This window comes from Microtus pennsylvanicus, chromosome 12 (genome assembly GCF_037038515.1).
Source record: "Microtus pennsylvanicus isolate mMicPen1 chromosome 12, mMicPen1.hap1, whole genome shotgun sequence".
Classification (NCBI taxonomy): Eukaryota; Metazoa; Chordata; class Mammalia; order Rodentia; family Cricetidae; genus Microtus; species Microtus pennsylvanicus.
Genome location: NC_134590.1, coordinates 26,258,671 through 26,275,448, shown reverse-complemented (window position 1 = coordinate 26,275,448; position 16,778 = coordinate 26,258,671). Strand labels below are relative to the sequence as shown.

At 39.0% G+C, this 16,778-nt stretch overlaps 1 protein-coding gene across 9 annotated transcripts in view; it reads right to left on the bottom strand.

Annotated features, from left to right (window-relative positions):
* The window catches only part of Clock (clock circadian regulator), an 82,280-nt gene that overhangs the window by 11,413 nt on the left and 54,089 nt on the right, over window positions 1-16,778 (bottom strand). For 6 of the 9 annotated variants that reach the window (XM_075942961.1, XM_075942962.1, XM_075942969.1 and 3 more), the window contains 10 exons: window positions 15,729-15,811; window positions 15,224-15,330; window positions 14,371-14,518; window positions 13,409-13,484; window positions 8,446-8,587; window positions 7,475-7,575; window positions 6,883-6,972; window positions 2,835-2,987; window positions 1,249-1,452; window positions 415-617 (listed from right to left, as the gene is read on the bottom strand). In XM_075942961.1, the coding sequence (XP_075799076.1) occupies window positions 415-617; window positions 1,249-1,452; window positions 2,835-2,987; window positions 6,883-6,972; window positions 7,475-7,575; window positions 8,446-8,587; window positions 13,409-13,484; window positions 14,371-14,518; window positions 15,224-15,330; window positions 15,729-15,811 (1,307 nt within the window). Of the gene's footprint in view, window positions 1-414; window positions 618-1,248; window positions 1,453-2,834; window positions 2,988-6,882; window positions 6,973-7,474; window positions 7,576-8,445; window positions 8,588-13,408; window positions 13,485-14,370; window positions 14,519-15,223; window positions 15,331-15,728; window positions 15,812-16,778 lie in introns of those variants that run through there. The other 3 variants (XM_075942965.1, XM_075942967.1, XM_075942970.1) reach the window with 2 other exon arrangements.

Here is a 16,778-nt window from a genome sequence, read left to right as displayed (position 1 = left end):
CAAAATTAAAAAATGGGTATAGTAAGCAATAAACTAAAATTTCATGGTAAAAAATGAAATTAATGGTTTTGGAGAAAAGTGAAATATTGAGGATTGAACTGAGGGTCCTGTTCACACAGGCAACTTCTCTACTCCTGACTTGTATCACTAGCCCATGTAGATATTTTTATATTCTTGTCTCTATGGTTTTCTTTTCCTGTGTCTGCCGAATGCATGAAGGCATGCAGAAGGCCAGAAGAGGTCATGAGAACCCTGCAGCTGGAGTTAAGGAGCTGTGGCTGCAGAAGGGGAGTGCTGGGAACTGAACTTGTCTTTCTGGAAGAGAAGCAAGTGTTCTTAAGCACTGAGCACACAAGTTGTTTTTATTCAATAAATTTACAACTCTGAAAATAATAACTGAAGTATGACAACCACCTTATCTGTCTGTCCTGAGTGAACGTGGTTACCGTAGCACTCTGCGTACTGTTCTGGGGCATACTGGATGGGATCTGGACCATGCTCCCGGCCGCAGGCTGGGAGATCACCATTGTATTGTACAGTGGGGCTGTGAGAGTGCTGGGCGTCTGGCTTGGAAGAGACGTCTGCTGACTATGTCCACTCATTACACTCTGTTGACTCTGTTGGAAATGAAGATTTTACAGAGATTATCTAACAGTTATAGGACGGCATGCTTTTACTATTCACCATTTGACAATGGCTGACAGAAAGATATGGACTAGCAAAATATATTATTCTGAGAGAAATACAAAAAAGGCAGATTTGGAATAGTTGACTTAGTCCGGATTCTTTGATGGAAAGTAAGCTAATACTTTAAAAGAAGTATGATCTTAACAGGAAGTAAAAAACATGCACGGGAGACGTCTGTTAATGGCTCAAAGCAAGTCAGTGACAGTCACATAGTATGTTTTTCAAATATAGTAACAAATGAACAATAATTAATTACCATAATTCTACAGAATGATTAAACTATTTCCAGTTCCACAACATTCTATTCAGTATGCTTGCTATTCAAGAAGCTCTTGCAAATCAAAGACTTTTACATACAGGAAGTTTGCATGTTTTAAGAATCTGGTATAATTATTAAACTAGGTCCATAAAACATAAAATTCTTAAATATCAAAATATTTAACAGTAACATTTTCTACAAAATACTTTAGTGATCGTTGTCAATATTGTATGTTCTAATTTTTATTAAAATTTAGCAGCTGATGCAACACAGAGCTTTAGGCAGACATTCTGGTCCGTTACCTGAGCTGACGTACTGTGTAGATTCTGTTGTATCACATGCTGGTTTGTGGTCATATGTCCAGTATTCATTCCACTTGGAATCTGGCTACCAGAAACGACTTGGCCTTGCATATTTATAGGTGTAAGTTGCTGGATATTAGAATTTCCAGAGGCAAGTTGAACGGAACCAAAATTCAATCCAGAGTTTGATTGTTGCAAAAACATCTTTGAAAATAAAGATTACATTTCAGTGAACTTTCTTTGGCAGGAAGACTCAGCTTGCTGCACAAGCCTGGTAGTCTGAGTTTGGTGTTTGGATCCCATGGTGGAAGGAAAAAATAGAGTCCCCAAAGTTATCTTCTGACCTCCACATATATTCTGTAGTACATACATGCTCACATTCTCTCTCTCTCTCTCTCTCTCTCTCTCTCTCCCTCTCTCTCTCTCTTTCTCTCTCTCTCTCTCTCTCTCTCTCTCTCACACACACACACACACACACACACTTTTTAATTACATTTTTTTGTGAGGGTGCTGGGAATCAAACCAGGGCCTCAAGAATTTTAGGTAAACACTCTACCAATAAACTACATTCCCAGACTAAATAAGCATTACAGTTTTTAAATAAAAAACAAACAAACAAAAAGACCAAGGAGAACACTGAAAGAAGCCAAGCAAAATGAAGTTTAACAGTCAAGTAACAAGTAATTAGCACATTTTGCAAGAGCAATTAGCAATAATAACAATGAACTATGAAGATACACATTCATTCTCTCTCAGCCACAAAATCAACCGTGCTATTCAGTGCTTGTCAAAGGGCTGCTGCTGGCAGCTTTGCACCATCCATCACTCAAAGTTCGTGACAGTACACAGAAGAGTGTTTACCTAGTTTCCCTTCAGCAAAGCCCTAGTTCCCTACACATCCCTGTTAGTCAAGTAGTAAGCATAATGTCTTATTCAAGTAATAGGAATCCTATCTATTGGCATTTTACTAAAACATATAAACTCTCTACCTCAAAGGTTCTACAAAGTAAAACTTTTTTAATTATGGATTTGAACTTACTAAAATTGAAGTTTGTTAGTGTAAAAAGCAACGATGCTGATAGCAATGCCCTTAGAATGAGTATCTTTGGAGGTTCTAGAATTGAGCAGATAGCTAATGTGTGGTGTGTGAAGTCCTTCTATATATGTATTGCTTTTATTGATTAATGAATAAAGAGGCTACTTTTGGCCAATGGCTTAACAGAACATAAGGCTGAAAGATATATATATATATATATATTAGGCGGAGTCAGAGTGAGGAGATACCATGTAGCTACTGGGAACAGACGAGCCAGAACCTTGCTGGTAAGCCAGCCATGAGGCAATACACAGATGAATGTGTTCATTCTAAATGCTAGCTAGCAATACACTTAAGCTATTGGGCAAACAATGTTGTAAATAATATAGCTTCTGGGTGATTATTTCGGGTCTAAGCAGCCCCCTACTACAAATGTGTACTGAACTGGGAAAAATCCACCTCTTGCATCCAACTTTTCATTTAAGTGGGAGGAGGCAATTTTTAGGAACCCAAACTGTGAATGAGATTCTCTGTGCTCAGAATAATTTACCTGAAGCCCTTGTCCATGGACCATTTGAAGCTGTTCTTGGATTTTCCTTAGCTCTTCTTGTTGCCGATGAATATTTGCCTCTATCATCCGTGTCCGCTGCTCCAGCTGGTCTTTTAAATGCTGCATGGCTCCTAACTGGGCTGAAAACTGAAACTGCAGCAGAACATGTAAAGAAAGCATAACACATCTTAGAATTCCCTGGTCCTAATACCTGTGCACTGTGAAAAGCAAGCAGTGCCAAGAGACCAGAATTGTCATTCCCAAACAGCCATCTTTATTCTCCTTGTGACACTGGAGCTAGACTTCAAAATCAGTGTCTTTGCCTGCAGACCCCTAGGAAGCTGCTGCAGAAGTGCTTATCTTCCTGGTGCTGGTGGGGCCCTTCTCTTCTGTCACCATGTGCCAGTGGTAGCTGCTCCTCCCCCTGTAACGCCCCTGGCTCACCCAGAAAGCCTCACTTTCCCAACAGATGGCCTCCTTCCATGACAGCTCAGTGCACTTCTCTACTCAGTGGCTCCAGCCACAAGAAACCCATCTAGTGCAGAATAAGAGCTGCTCAGGAGGCTGCGTCAGTACGTCCGTTTTTGGCTGTGCTCCCCTTGATTTATGAGAGTGGTGGTTCTCACATCATTTTTTTAAAGTTACAATTACTACATGGGGAGGGGCACATGTCACAAAATGTGTGTGTAGGTCAGAGGACAACCTGGAGGAGTCGTTCTCTCCTCTACCACGCAGGTCTCAGGGGCAGAACTCAGGCTGTCGGGCTTATCTGGCTTACCTTCCGATTCTTAGCATTTTTTAGAGATTCTTCTCCCAGTGACTAGCTAATACATCTTTATATTACCTCTGCTTGAATTCTGGTGGTATGCTTTTGACTTCTGACTAGATCTTGACTAATTACAGAACAATCTGCAGCTAGAAGATGTGAGTGCTTCTAGGTATGCTGGCATATACCTTTAATCTTAGCACTTGGGAGGCAGAGGCAGGTGGATCTCTGTGAGGTTGAGGCCAGCCTGTTCTACACAGAATGGTTTTAGATCAGTCAGGGCTAAAAAGTGAGCCCGACTCTTAAAAAAAGAAAGCGACAACTGGACTGAGCTCCCAAGGTCCCAATGAGGAGCAGAAGGAGGGAGAACATGAGCAAAGAAGTCGGGACCACGAGGGGTGCACCTACCCACTGAGACAGTGGAGCTGATCTATTGGGAGCGCACCAAGGCCAGCTGGACTGGGACTGAAAAAGCATGGGATAAAACTGGACTCTCTGAACATGGCAAACAATGAGGGCTGATGAGAAGCCAAGGACAATGGCGCGGGGTTTTGATCCTATTTAATGTGCTGGCTTTGTGGGAGCCTAGCCAGTTTGGATGTTCACCTTCCTAGATATGGACGGAGGGGGGAGGACCTAGGACTTACCACAGGGCAGGGAACCCTGACTGCTCTTTGGACTGGAGAGGGAGGGGGAGAGGAGTGGGGGAAGGGGGAGAAGGGTGGGAGGAGGGGGAGAAGGGTGGGAGGAGGAGGAGGGAAATGGGAGGCTGGGAGGAGGCGGAAACTTGTTTTTTTTTCCTTTTCTCAATAAAAAAAAAAAGAAAAGAAAGCGAAAAGACAACCTGAACTCATCTGTGCCTCAACAACTTAGCAAAACAAGTTCTTTAGCTACTCCCTTCATGTCTACATTTTACCAGAGGAGAATGAACCCAAAGCAAACTGTCATCTCTAGAGGGCCCTCTGCGTGTACATTGGCAGAATTACCCAAAGCTAGGCAGGAGGATCACAAATGAGACGCTGAGTGAGTTCAAGTTTAGCCTGGGCAACATTTTAAGGCTGGGTCTCAAAATAAAAAGTAAAAAGAAAGGGCTTGAGGGCTCAAATACAGAGCATTTCCCTAGGATGTTCAAGACCCCGAGTTCAGTTCCCAGTATCTTCCTTCCTCTCCACATATACAAAAATCGCTTATTTACATCTGACAAATAACCAATAATTTTATTCTCATACTGTTTTGAAAAAACTACTTTTCAGTGATACTATCCTTAGACCAGTTTAAAACACAGTTTTTTAAAAGACTAAGGAATTCTAAGAAATTATGAATGAATGTACACATGAATGAAGAAAGTCATTCTACATTCAAGGGTTTTGTATCCAATTAATAAGCTGTTCCTATAATTTAGGCACATGCGATGACTCATTACTCATTTATTTCCACGAACAGCTTTGTACTATGTAATAATAGAGCATTTCACTTTATGGGAAATCTAACTTCATAGTTTCCTGCAGTGAACTGCACCTAAAAGCAGGAAATGCCCACCCCACCCTTCCATATTCTATCTTCAAAAACGTTGTCCTAAATTAATGAGTTCTTTTTACGCTTGTGCTAAAGATGCTGAATATTACTTTTTTTTATTTTCTTGAAATGGCCTCACTATGTAGCTCTGGCTGGATTGGAACTCTTTTCATACATCAGGTTCGCTTCAAACTTTTGGTAATTCTCCTACGTCTGCCTACCAGGTATTGCACCATCATGCTTGGCTTCTGAATAATAGCTTTTAAAGAATGAAACTTTGACCTTTGAAGATGACAACAACAAACTGATATCATGTATTAGATTCTACTAGGCTTGAGAAAAATTACAACTTTAGTACCTCAACTTTCTCATGCCTTTTAAAAATGTTAGTTAAATATTTTATATTTATTTTTATGTCATACACATGTATTTTATTGTAACTAAAATTACTTTTTCCTACAGGTAAATGTCATGTTGTCATAATTTAAAGCATTTCTACCATACACAAACTAAAAAATAGAAACAAGCACAGAATATAGAGGATAACAGGAAATAAATCCACAGAACAAAAAAGCAAAGTACTGAGCTTTACTTAGTCAATGAAAACAGGAGGACTGAATGCTTAGCACCATTTTTGATATAGTATATATTACTTATATATTCATAAAAATACCTCTATAAAGATGTTGATAATATTTTACTCATAATAAAATTAAACAACAAATAATATTGAAACTATGTCTGCATATTACATAAAAGTTCTGTCAATACTTCAAAATAAATAAAATTTGAAGATTCAATTTGATATTTAATAATACAGTACTGTTATAGAGCTCTTACAGGGTAGTGCTGCTAGTAAGCAGCTTTTAGTGTCAAATAAACTGAAGATTTCCTACTATATTTACCACTGTAAGTCAGTAGTATTTCTGAAACTTTAAAGGAGCTCCAACTCCAGTTAGGAAGGCAGCAGTGCGCTGGGAACTCCTCTTTTGCTGACTTCAGTACTCACTTCTCCTTGGACTCAGGCCATCTCACATTTCTGAACAGCTCTCCTTCACTTGTGTTGTTATTTTGGTTTTGCTTTTGGCGGCTGGTTGTGAACTCACTATATAGCAATGGAAAACCCTGAACACCTGATTTTCTGGCTCCCACCTCCCACATTGTTAGGACAGGCATGTACCACCACCCTTGGCATCTCACACTTGATTAAGCTGTATTAAGGATCCAAGTCTTGTATGTAGACTGCATAACATGATATTTTAATTATATATCATATATTCTAGATCAAGAGGCTTATTAATATAGATATTACAAATACTGTCAGCATCCCTGATATATGTAACTCAATACATACATAGAACTCAATGCCCCATGTGCAAACAAATGAATTAATATGTAAATTACTCAAATCTTCCAATAGTCATAGGAAGAACAAAATGAACTAGTATATTTCATGTTTAAAATGATCATACCTATAAGCTGTTGTTATATGTAAGATGTTATAACACAGCAAGCAAGAAAACTCTTTGTTGTATAAGACCATCAAGAATCTTAAAAGATATATGCACCTGTGATTCTGTCTAGTAAGGGTCCAGGGGTACCCAAATCATTGTAGGTAACTAAAATGTCACTATATATTCTAAATATTTCCAATTAAGATTTACTGCCTTTATAAGTATATGTATTTATATATACATATGAATAAAATCATATTTGCTTAAATGCAATTATCGTTTGTAAATGCTCAACTAAAACAAACAAAAATACCTGTGACATGCCTTGTGGAATTGGTAAATTTGCAGCTTGAGACATCACTGGCTGTGTTAATGATGGACCAACAGACTGGGAGTTTATGGACTAGAAGCAAAATAAAAAATGACAATGAAGTGATGCTCATACTCATCTAGGAGGACTTCCACCATAAACACCAACACACTGTGTTTATCATTCACAACCTTGTATTTTGTTGAGTACAAAGTACGTCGCCCTTTCTACTCTTTTTATCTTTTCTTTCCCATGGTACCCAGCACAGGCCCTTGGATGTACACTCAATTGGAAGTTGGGTGGACTGAACTGAAGGCAACTGGAACTTCATAGCTCTCAATTAGCACTTTTCACAATTAAAAAAATAATTATCTAGCATTTTATCTGTAAAATGGGAAAGATTTTGAATGTCATAGGTCTGCAGAAAATTGTGATTCTTACAGAAAGGGTATCTTAGTCATCTGTTACTGCAACAGGGAATCTGCTGAAGGCTGTGATGCCAGCTAACACGCATACCTGACTGCTGAAGGCTGTTAGGGCTGGCTAACAGGCATACCCGACTGCTGAAGGCTGCGATGCCAGCTAACACGCATACCTGACTGCTGAAGGACGGCCTCCGCTGTGTAGTCTTTTCGTGAGCTGGCAAATGCTGTCTGGGAGGAGTGCTAGTATCAGTGGGGATCTTTGTCGGTGTTGCTGAAGTTAGTTAAAAAAGAAGAGAATTGGTGCTTACAAACAGATCTGAATGGTTATTCTCAAAATATGCTTCATGAATAGAAATGACTAAGTTAGCTTTCTGATATTAGATAGATAAATCCATGTTTATAAGAGTAATTTTAATTACTTCTTTTTTAAGGACAAAGAAAACGGGTGACAAAATACTTTGAAAACAGTTCCTCCCGTTCTCCTCAATTCCCTCAAAAGCTAGGCTTCAGGGCTCCCTGCAGGTATAAAAATCCATGCACACTAAGGTGTCTTCTAGCAGATAGCATAGTATTTATCAGCGAGGCACATTCTTCTGTATAATTCAAATCAACTTTGGATTACTAATACCTACTACAATGCACACTTGATAAAACAGCTGTAATAGGACTAGAGAACAATGGCAAAGAAAGAAGCCTGCACATGCTCATACAGACAATGGAGATCCTCTGTAGATACAGAGGATCAACTACAATTGAAAGGCAATTACCCAAGTCTCCATAAATTAAAGAACACTCAATGGTTAACAGTCCTTATTATTGCAGAGGACCAGGGTTCTGTTTCCACCATTCACATGTGGCTGATAAGCACCTGGTTTACAATGAAAGGTAGTATTTTTTCTTATAACGGAATCATTTAAAAGGTAAGCAGAATATTACCATCTATATATCATCATCTGATGACCTTAAATCTTTTCTAAAGATAAATAATTTGCTTCTTACTAGAAAGGTAACTCTATACTTCAAAACTGAAAAAAAAAACTAGAATTTGGAAAACTCTGGACAAAAATGCTGATATCAGCAACACAAATAATTTAGAAGAGCTCTTTGAAACACACGTTTGTCCACAGGTCAAGGCACTTACAGGAAGGGTCTGAGACTGCTGTGTGAGATGACTTTCGTGAGCTTCTGGAAGAGGCAGACGGGGTTGGGCTGTGATCAAACCTTTCCAGTGCTTCCTTGAGACTGACTGTATTGATACGGTTGTCAGACCCTGAATCTTGGCTCTAAGGAGATGAGAAAAAGAATAAATGTTTTCACATTGCTCAGTGCAGAGGTCTCAGCACAGCTGGACAAGAGGCTGGAGGGACTGTGTGCAAACACAAGGAACGGAAGCCTTGCTTTACAAGGTTTAAAAACTGTGTGTATGTATGCATGTCAGGAAAAAAGTCTTATTTTAATATTGTAAAATTTGATTTCATTCTCTATTTAGAAAAAAAAATAACAAGATTCAGGTTTTACTCTTGTTTTATGTTCAAAAATTAGCTCAAAATTCATCAAAGACATAAACATTACAAACTAAACATAAAATACTTGAAGAAAGCATAAAGAAATGGTCACAAAATTAAAAACACTTCTGCATCAGAAAACACCGGTGACAACAGAATTAAAATAATCTACAAGAATAAGGAGATATTTATATATCATTATCTGATCAGGACTAAATATCTAGAATACAGAACTCGGTTATAAAAATGGACACAAAACACATCATTTGTGACAAGATGCACTCCTGTTTGTTGTTGAGAAAAGTCTCACACTACTGGCCAGGAACCTGTAGCAATTCTCCTGCCTCAGTTTCCCAAAAACTAAGATTACAGGAGTGAGCAACTGTACCTGCGAGTATGTACCTTTCAACACAGTATTTGCAAAGGCTAGTAAGAGCATCATTTGAGCTCAGCCTGGACAACACAGCAAGATGTCCTGTCAAGAAACAAACAAAACCCCCAAACAAAAAGAGGACAAGTTGGACACAGGTGGTACAAACCTGTAATCAAAACACTTGGGATGCAGAGGCAGAATCATCAGGAATTCAAGGTCATCCCTGGCTGCATAGCCAGCCCAAGGCTATCTGGGCTGTATGAAACCCTACCTCAAAAACAAAACAAAAATCCAAAATAGATAAATGAATGAATAGATAAATAAGAAAACAAAAAAGAGAGAATGAAAATAAATACTTTTCCAAGGAGGAAACAATCACCTGATGAACTGCTCAAACTTACTAACCAGGGGAATCCAAATCAAAACCGGTCACGCTAGCTCATGCTAGGACCAGAAGACCCAAGTCAGACACTTGGGTGACAGATCTCTTCTGCGAGTTCAAAGTCAACCTGGTTTATATAGAGTTCCTGGCTGTCAATGTTACAAAGTTTTTTGTGTTGTAAATAAAACAACAAAAAAATAACAACAAACTCCCACCAAACACAAAAGCTTCTCAGAAATCAATCAGTATGATAAAGATGAAAAGAATCTTGAACTCTTATAGCTTGGTAAAGGGACCAGAAAAATGGCATGGCCTCTATGGAAAACAGTATGGCAGGTTCTCTCAAATTCTAATGGAGAGTTACCTACCATATAATCCAGTATACTACTTGGTATACACCCAAGAAGTAGGGACTATCGTAGCTGTCTGTATGCCTACCTATGTTCACATATTATTACAAATAAAAGGTGAAGGCAACCCAGGATTCCAGAGATTAATAAGAGGACACACACACATAATAGAATATTACCCATCCTGCAAAACAAAGGGGAATCTGATATAATGAACCCTGAGAACATTCCACCAAGTAAAATTAGCCAGTCACAATGGAACAAACACTGCATGATTCTACTTACATGAGGTACTCAGAGTAGTCAAATTTAAAAAAGAAAGCCACAGATGAAAAGAGCTGGAGGGAAGGGGTGAAAAGCTGTTTAACAAACACAGCTAATGTTTAAGAGGATGAAAAGGTTCTAGATATGGATGCTGATGACAGCTGTACACCTGCAGGAATGTTACAATGTTGAAGTGTGTCCTTAAAGTCAATAAAATTGCCATTTTACCACATTTTAAAAGGAACTATCAAAAGTAACTAACTTCAAGTGTATGCTCAAGTCTAGTCAGCAGAACTGCCAAGTGTACTAAAGGGCTCATTTTTCTATTCTTGAGTTATCCCAAACCTTTCCCACTGTTACTTATTCTTTGTCTCCCCTCTCAACTGACAGCCTTGCCTTGGGCAGGCTTACCCACCACCAAAAGCAGAACCTTCTATGACAGAACACATATACTGGTGCTTTCTCCCCATCCCATACTCAGAGTACAATCATGCATCAGTGAACAAGAAACAAGTGTACATCCTATTTTAAGGCTACATATAATTGCAAAATATTTGCTCTCAAAGTTATTCATTCTGGGGTGGAGGCCATGTCACTCAATGCCTTGTCTCCTCCTTCGTCAACTTGCAGCTCTTCCCAGCCTGTATCTGAGTCCATTTCTCACTGCTTCCTAGCCTCTGAAACCTTCCACCCACCTTCACAGTGCATAATAACAAATAGCTCTGCATTTTCCACCTCAGCTCTGATTATTGATTTCACACATTAGTTCTAAAAATCAGACCTGACCAATGTCCGTGTCATTCCCATCAAAAATGGGAGTTTCTATTTTAGGACTCTCAGATCTTAACTACACAGGATGAAGAAACGTCCTCCTTAAGCTCACACGCTATGTCACACGGTTTCTTGAGGTCATGTATCGTTCCCGTGCTGACTTCACACATACACCTGAATGGCATTCTAACTTCTGGCTCAGCGCTCCCCAGAACTAGTAATCCCGAATCACTTCTACTCAAACCCAACACCGCAAGCTCTTGTCCTTGGTGTCACCCATTCAAAATCTCCATGAGTCTTCAGTCACTAATTCTTGGTCATACCTCAAAGCCATTCAAGTATCCTCATTTTTGACCAAAACTTGCCACATTACCTACTCATCCCTAAGTATCCTAATTCCAATAATCCTGTGGTTTAAGCCAAAGCTACATTGACTCTACACTTCTATATATCACTTTCATTTTGTCCTCTTTCCCTTAAGAATCTTAAATTTATGTTTGATATTCTAACAACCGTGTACATATGCTCAATACCCTAGCTCCTATTTCCTCTTATCATCATTTCCTTGACAAAATCCCAATAGTTAAACCACTTTTGCTTATCCTACACAGCACAATATTGCCAAAGAAACAAAGCACACTGACTGTTCTTACTTCAAATTAATAATCAAGAAACTTGCGAGGGTTCTTATCTGCCTGCAATCCAGACGGTAAACCTCCGTACAACAACATTCCCTTTCCTACGTCCCTTTCCAACCTGTGACACCCCAAACTCCTCTCCTTAAGGTTCTTATCTGCTTGCAATCCAGACGGTAAACCTCCATACAACAACATTCCCTTTCGTACATCCCTTTCCAACCAACCTTGTGACATCCCAAACGCCTCTCCTTAAGCTAATTCTTATTTCACTGAGAACCTTGCCATAAGCTCCCCACTATTCTAACAACCACTAATCATGAGCAGAACGTGATGAGGAAATGTGATCCTCAAGTAATCTACCACGTCTCAGTGTGCTACTATAAACCAGGAAGCAGACATCTCTCTCCGTAACACTGACTGTCCCAGAGAGTGAATCTCTCAGCTTCTCGCAGCCATACAGTCTCTGTCACCACTACTCAACTACTGCAGCACAAATATATCGACAGACAAACTATAAGCAACCGGGTGTCATTCTGTTCTTTATAAACACTGCAATTTGAATCTGATACTTGTTTCATGGAGCCTTATTATTAAAACATTATTATTATTTGGATTTTTTCAAGTATTTAGTATATAAAATGCATTTATAGTTTATAGATGTTGTGAAATCAGTCAGAAGACCAGATGTGACCTGCAAGTCATAGCTGATCTTGCATATCATCATAGAACCTTCATCTGGTGATGGATGGAGATAGAGACAGAGACCCACACTGGAGCACTGGACTGAGCTCCCAAGGTCCCAATGAGGAGCAGAAGGAGGGAGAACATGAGCAAAGAAGTCGGGACCACGAGGGGTACACCTACCCACTGAGACAGTGGAGCTGATCTATTGGGAGCTCACCAAGGCCAGCTGGACGGTGACTGAAAAAGCATGGGATAAAACTGGACTCTCTGAACATGGCGGACAATGAGGGCTGATGAGACGCCAAGGACAATGGCACGGGGTTTTGATCCTACTTAATGTGCTGGCTTTGTGGGAGCCTAGCCAGTTTGGATGTTCACCTTCCTAGATATGGATGGAGCGGGGAGGACCTAGGACTTACCACAGGGCAGGGAACCCTGACTGCTCTTTGGACTGGAGAGAGAGGGGGAAAGGAGTGGGGGGAGGGGGAGAAGGGGAGAGGAGGGGGAGAAGGATGGGAGGAGGGGGAGGGAAATGGGAGGCTGGGAGGAGGTGGAAACTTGTTTTTTTTTCTCCTTTTCTCAATAAAAAAAAAAATTAAAAAAAAGAAAAGAAAACCTATCTGTCCCTGATGAAACACTCTCTGCACTTACGTAAGAGAGCTATATTCCCACACATATTCCAGAATACTACTCTTGGCTCTCTACTTCTCTCTCCATCAAATCAGACAGGTGATATGCTTGGTTTCCACATGATATACAAAAAGAAACCAGAGTTCCAATTCTAACTATAATTTCCCAGTCACGTGTCTTTAGGGAAGGGCCCCTCTTAAAACTACTCAGTATTCTCACAGTGTATGTTATCACCTCAGAAAAGGCCATCTAAGGAGTAAATCATAGTCTATAATTATAAAAGGAATACAGTCAAGCACATCAAAGTCAATTATAATGATAGTTTTAATATTATTTTGGGTATGTCTCTCACCTAATTAAGTTTTAAATGGCAAGATCTTCAATTTCTTTTTAGAAGCAAATGGTATTTTTTAAAAGGTGAAAAATAAATATTATAAAGATAACCAAATCTCTCTCACAAATTATTAGGAAATGAAATATTTAAAAAAGAGGCTGTAAGAAACATACTTTGTCAGCAGCTGTCTCAGGAAGAGACTCTTCAATGCCAAGTTCTCGTCGTCTTTCAGCCCTGACTTCTGCATAACTATAAATGGAAAGAATCAAATTTTAATGTTTGTCCATTTATTTAAATTACTGTAGAGATGAAAAAATAATTGGTGCTAGTTAGTTATATCTCTCTCTGGATCACAGTACTTTTGTATGAGTTCCTATGTGCTAAGCAAACCTAACACATATGTATAGTGTACATATGCCTTAGGTATGCTACGAAGGACCTGTAGGAACTAAGCATGTAAATTGAGAGGAACTAAATGAAGGAAGGACATTACTCTGGTTTATGCTTTTCACGACATGCACTGCAGCTTTGATGTGGGAGTGTCATATATCAATCTGTTGATTTCATTGGTTAAGCAATAAAGAAACTGCTTGGTCCTCATAGGTTAAAACATCGGTGGGTGGAGTAAACAGAACAGAAGGCTGGGAGAAAGAAGCTGAGTCAGTGAGTCGCCATGATTCTCCCACTCCAGGCAGACGCAGGTTAAAATCATTCCTGGTAAGCCAGCTCGTGGGCTACAGCAGATTATTAGAAATGGGCTAGTCCAGGTGCAAGAGCTAGCCTAGAAGAGGCTAGATAGAAATGGGCCAAGCGGTGTTTAAAAGAACACAGTTTCCGTGTAATTATTTTGGGTAAAGCTAGCAGTGTGGGCGGCCGGGTGCCGGGGACGCAGCCCGCCGCTCATACTACTACACAGCTTGAATGTTGGTACAGCTTCTGCTACAGCACAATACTCAAGTCAGTTCTTACATACTTATGTACTGCCAGTATTAGATTTCTAACTATTAAATAGTTTACTATTAAAAAATATTAAGTATTAAAACTGGGGAAAGATCACTATCATTCATTAACAAACTACACATAAAATTATATTTGGCTCTCAGCACACCCTACACATATTTTAGAGAATTATTACCTTACTACAGTGTGAGTACACACAATGAATTCTGGCCTTGAGTTCCACTGATGGTAAGTGATATAATAATGAGTCTGAAGCCAAATCCACTGCTGCCCTTTGGTCAGGAATCTATAATAACAGGATTTGCCTTTCCCATACTGCATTACTGAAAAAGAAAAGAAACACGTATTTTTTCTTTGATATATACTTAGCTATAAGAATCTAAATTTCTTAAACAAAGGCTTTTATTTACATTTTAACTCTATACAGATAGAATTATTTTCTGGATAACTTTCAGAAAAATGTATCAACTATAAGGATGTTTTTTAAAAACTAGCTTAAGGTCTCCCAAATAACCAGATCCCCCAGTTTCCAACTTTATGGTCAATCATTGCTGATCTTATACATTTCTTCATTCATAACAAATCCCATATACTGAAAGACTCAAACTATTAACTTGTTCATGCCCAGATATACAACATGTAGGGAAACAACAGCTCATAATCATACCAACTGTACTTTCTCACAGACACTAACACCTATGATACCTGAGGCATCTAATTATAAAGCTCTTATTAACCAAAACTCAGAATAATGCCAATGTTTGCAATCATTGTTAAGTGGAACTTCCCAAACTAGTTCAAATGTTAGGTTCTAAAGTACTTTAATTCAAGTTAGGTAAAAACTGGGTTTTGTGGTTAAACTGATTTGGGAAACTATGTACTTCTCTAATGTACTATCAGATTTTCTTTTGTATATGTTTAGAAAAAAAAACAGTTCTAAATCTTTCCTCAGTCTCATTAATAGAACAGAGTATCTATCTGTGTGCTTTAAAATAGTTCTTAACAGAGAAACATTAAGATTTACTTACAGTGCTCATGACATTTTGCCAGATTTTCTAGGTCATCCACATGATAGTAATCATAGCCTGATGTTCCCAAAACTTCAAATGGCAAATAGCCTATTATTGGTGGTGCCCTAAATTATTTAATGACAATAAAAACAATCAGTATTGCCAGGTGGTGGTGGTGTACACCTTTTAATCCCAGCACTTGGGAGGTAGAGGCAGGTGGATCTCTGTGAGTTCAAGGCCAGCCTCATCTACTGAGCAAATTCCAGGACTCATTCCATAGCTGCTGGGAAACCGTGCCTCAAAAAACTCAAACAAACAAACAACAAATAAATAATCAGTATTACAACTTTTCTACAAGAGACATCACAGCCATAAATTTGAGAAGTGCATTTACATTTTTCCAGAATGAATAATGAATTTCAAAATTCTGTTTAGAACATTTGTCCCTGTAGTCCATTAATAACCAGAATTACATAATTACGGTCTTTTCTTTTTCTTTTGTGACATTTAAAGGTGACATTACCTGTGATCCAGAAATAGAAACTTCCATTCTAAACTGTGTCTAGATGTAAACTCTTCATTGGGCTCTTCAACAGTACACATTTCCTACAAACGAATTAACAAGTATACTTTAAAAGAAATTGTCTGTATCCTTAGAAATATTAAATATCGTTAGACATGAATCATTAAATAAGTTTCATCTAAACAAACTTTAACACATTTAGTTTTTAGTACTAAACACAGGCTGGAGATACAGAGCGCCTGTCTAGGGTTTGCAAAGTCCTAAGTTTGATCCCCAACGATTCTTACAGCCATCTCAAGCAACAACAATATTACAGCAGCAACTGCCAGCCTCAGGTCAGCAGTTACAGTCCAGCTCATTCTCGCTCACATACCTAAGAGTCTACTACTAAATCCAGACCTTTATTTTGATTTACCCTTCCCATTTCTCAGTGTCTGGACATGCCTTACTCTCATATATACTTACACAATTCCCCTCTCATTGATGGTCTTATTTCTGTACAACAGAGTCTAGAAATCAGCACACTCTTTCATGATAATAAGTAGCCATTATTAAATGTTTTTTAATAAAGATTTGTTTTTATTTATGTGTATAGATATGTGTCTTTGTGTGTGTCAACATGTGCCTGGGGAAGACCAGATGAGGGCGTGGTCACCAGCTGGAGTTAGCATGTATGGCTGCTGAGAACCAAATGGCAGTTCTTTGTAAAGTGTTAACCACTAAGCCATCTCTCCAGCTCTAAAGACTTCTAATCTCACCTTCTAGGAATTTTTTTTTTTTTGTGGTTTTTTCGAGACAGGGTTTCTCTGTGGCTTTGGAGCCTGTCCTGGAACTAGCTCTTGTAGACCAGGCTGGTCTCGAACTCACAGAGATCCGCCTGACTCTGCCTCCCGAGTGCTGGGATTAAAGGCGTGCGCCACCACTGCCCGGCTCCTTCTAGGAATTTTAAAATCCATTCTACATCACTTACGAAGTGACTAAGTTTAGATCCTTACCCTCCCTCCCTAATGGTCAGCCATTATCATTACCTTAGCAATTCTCAAACATGAT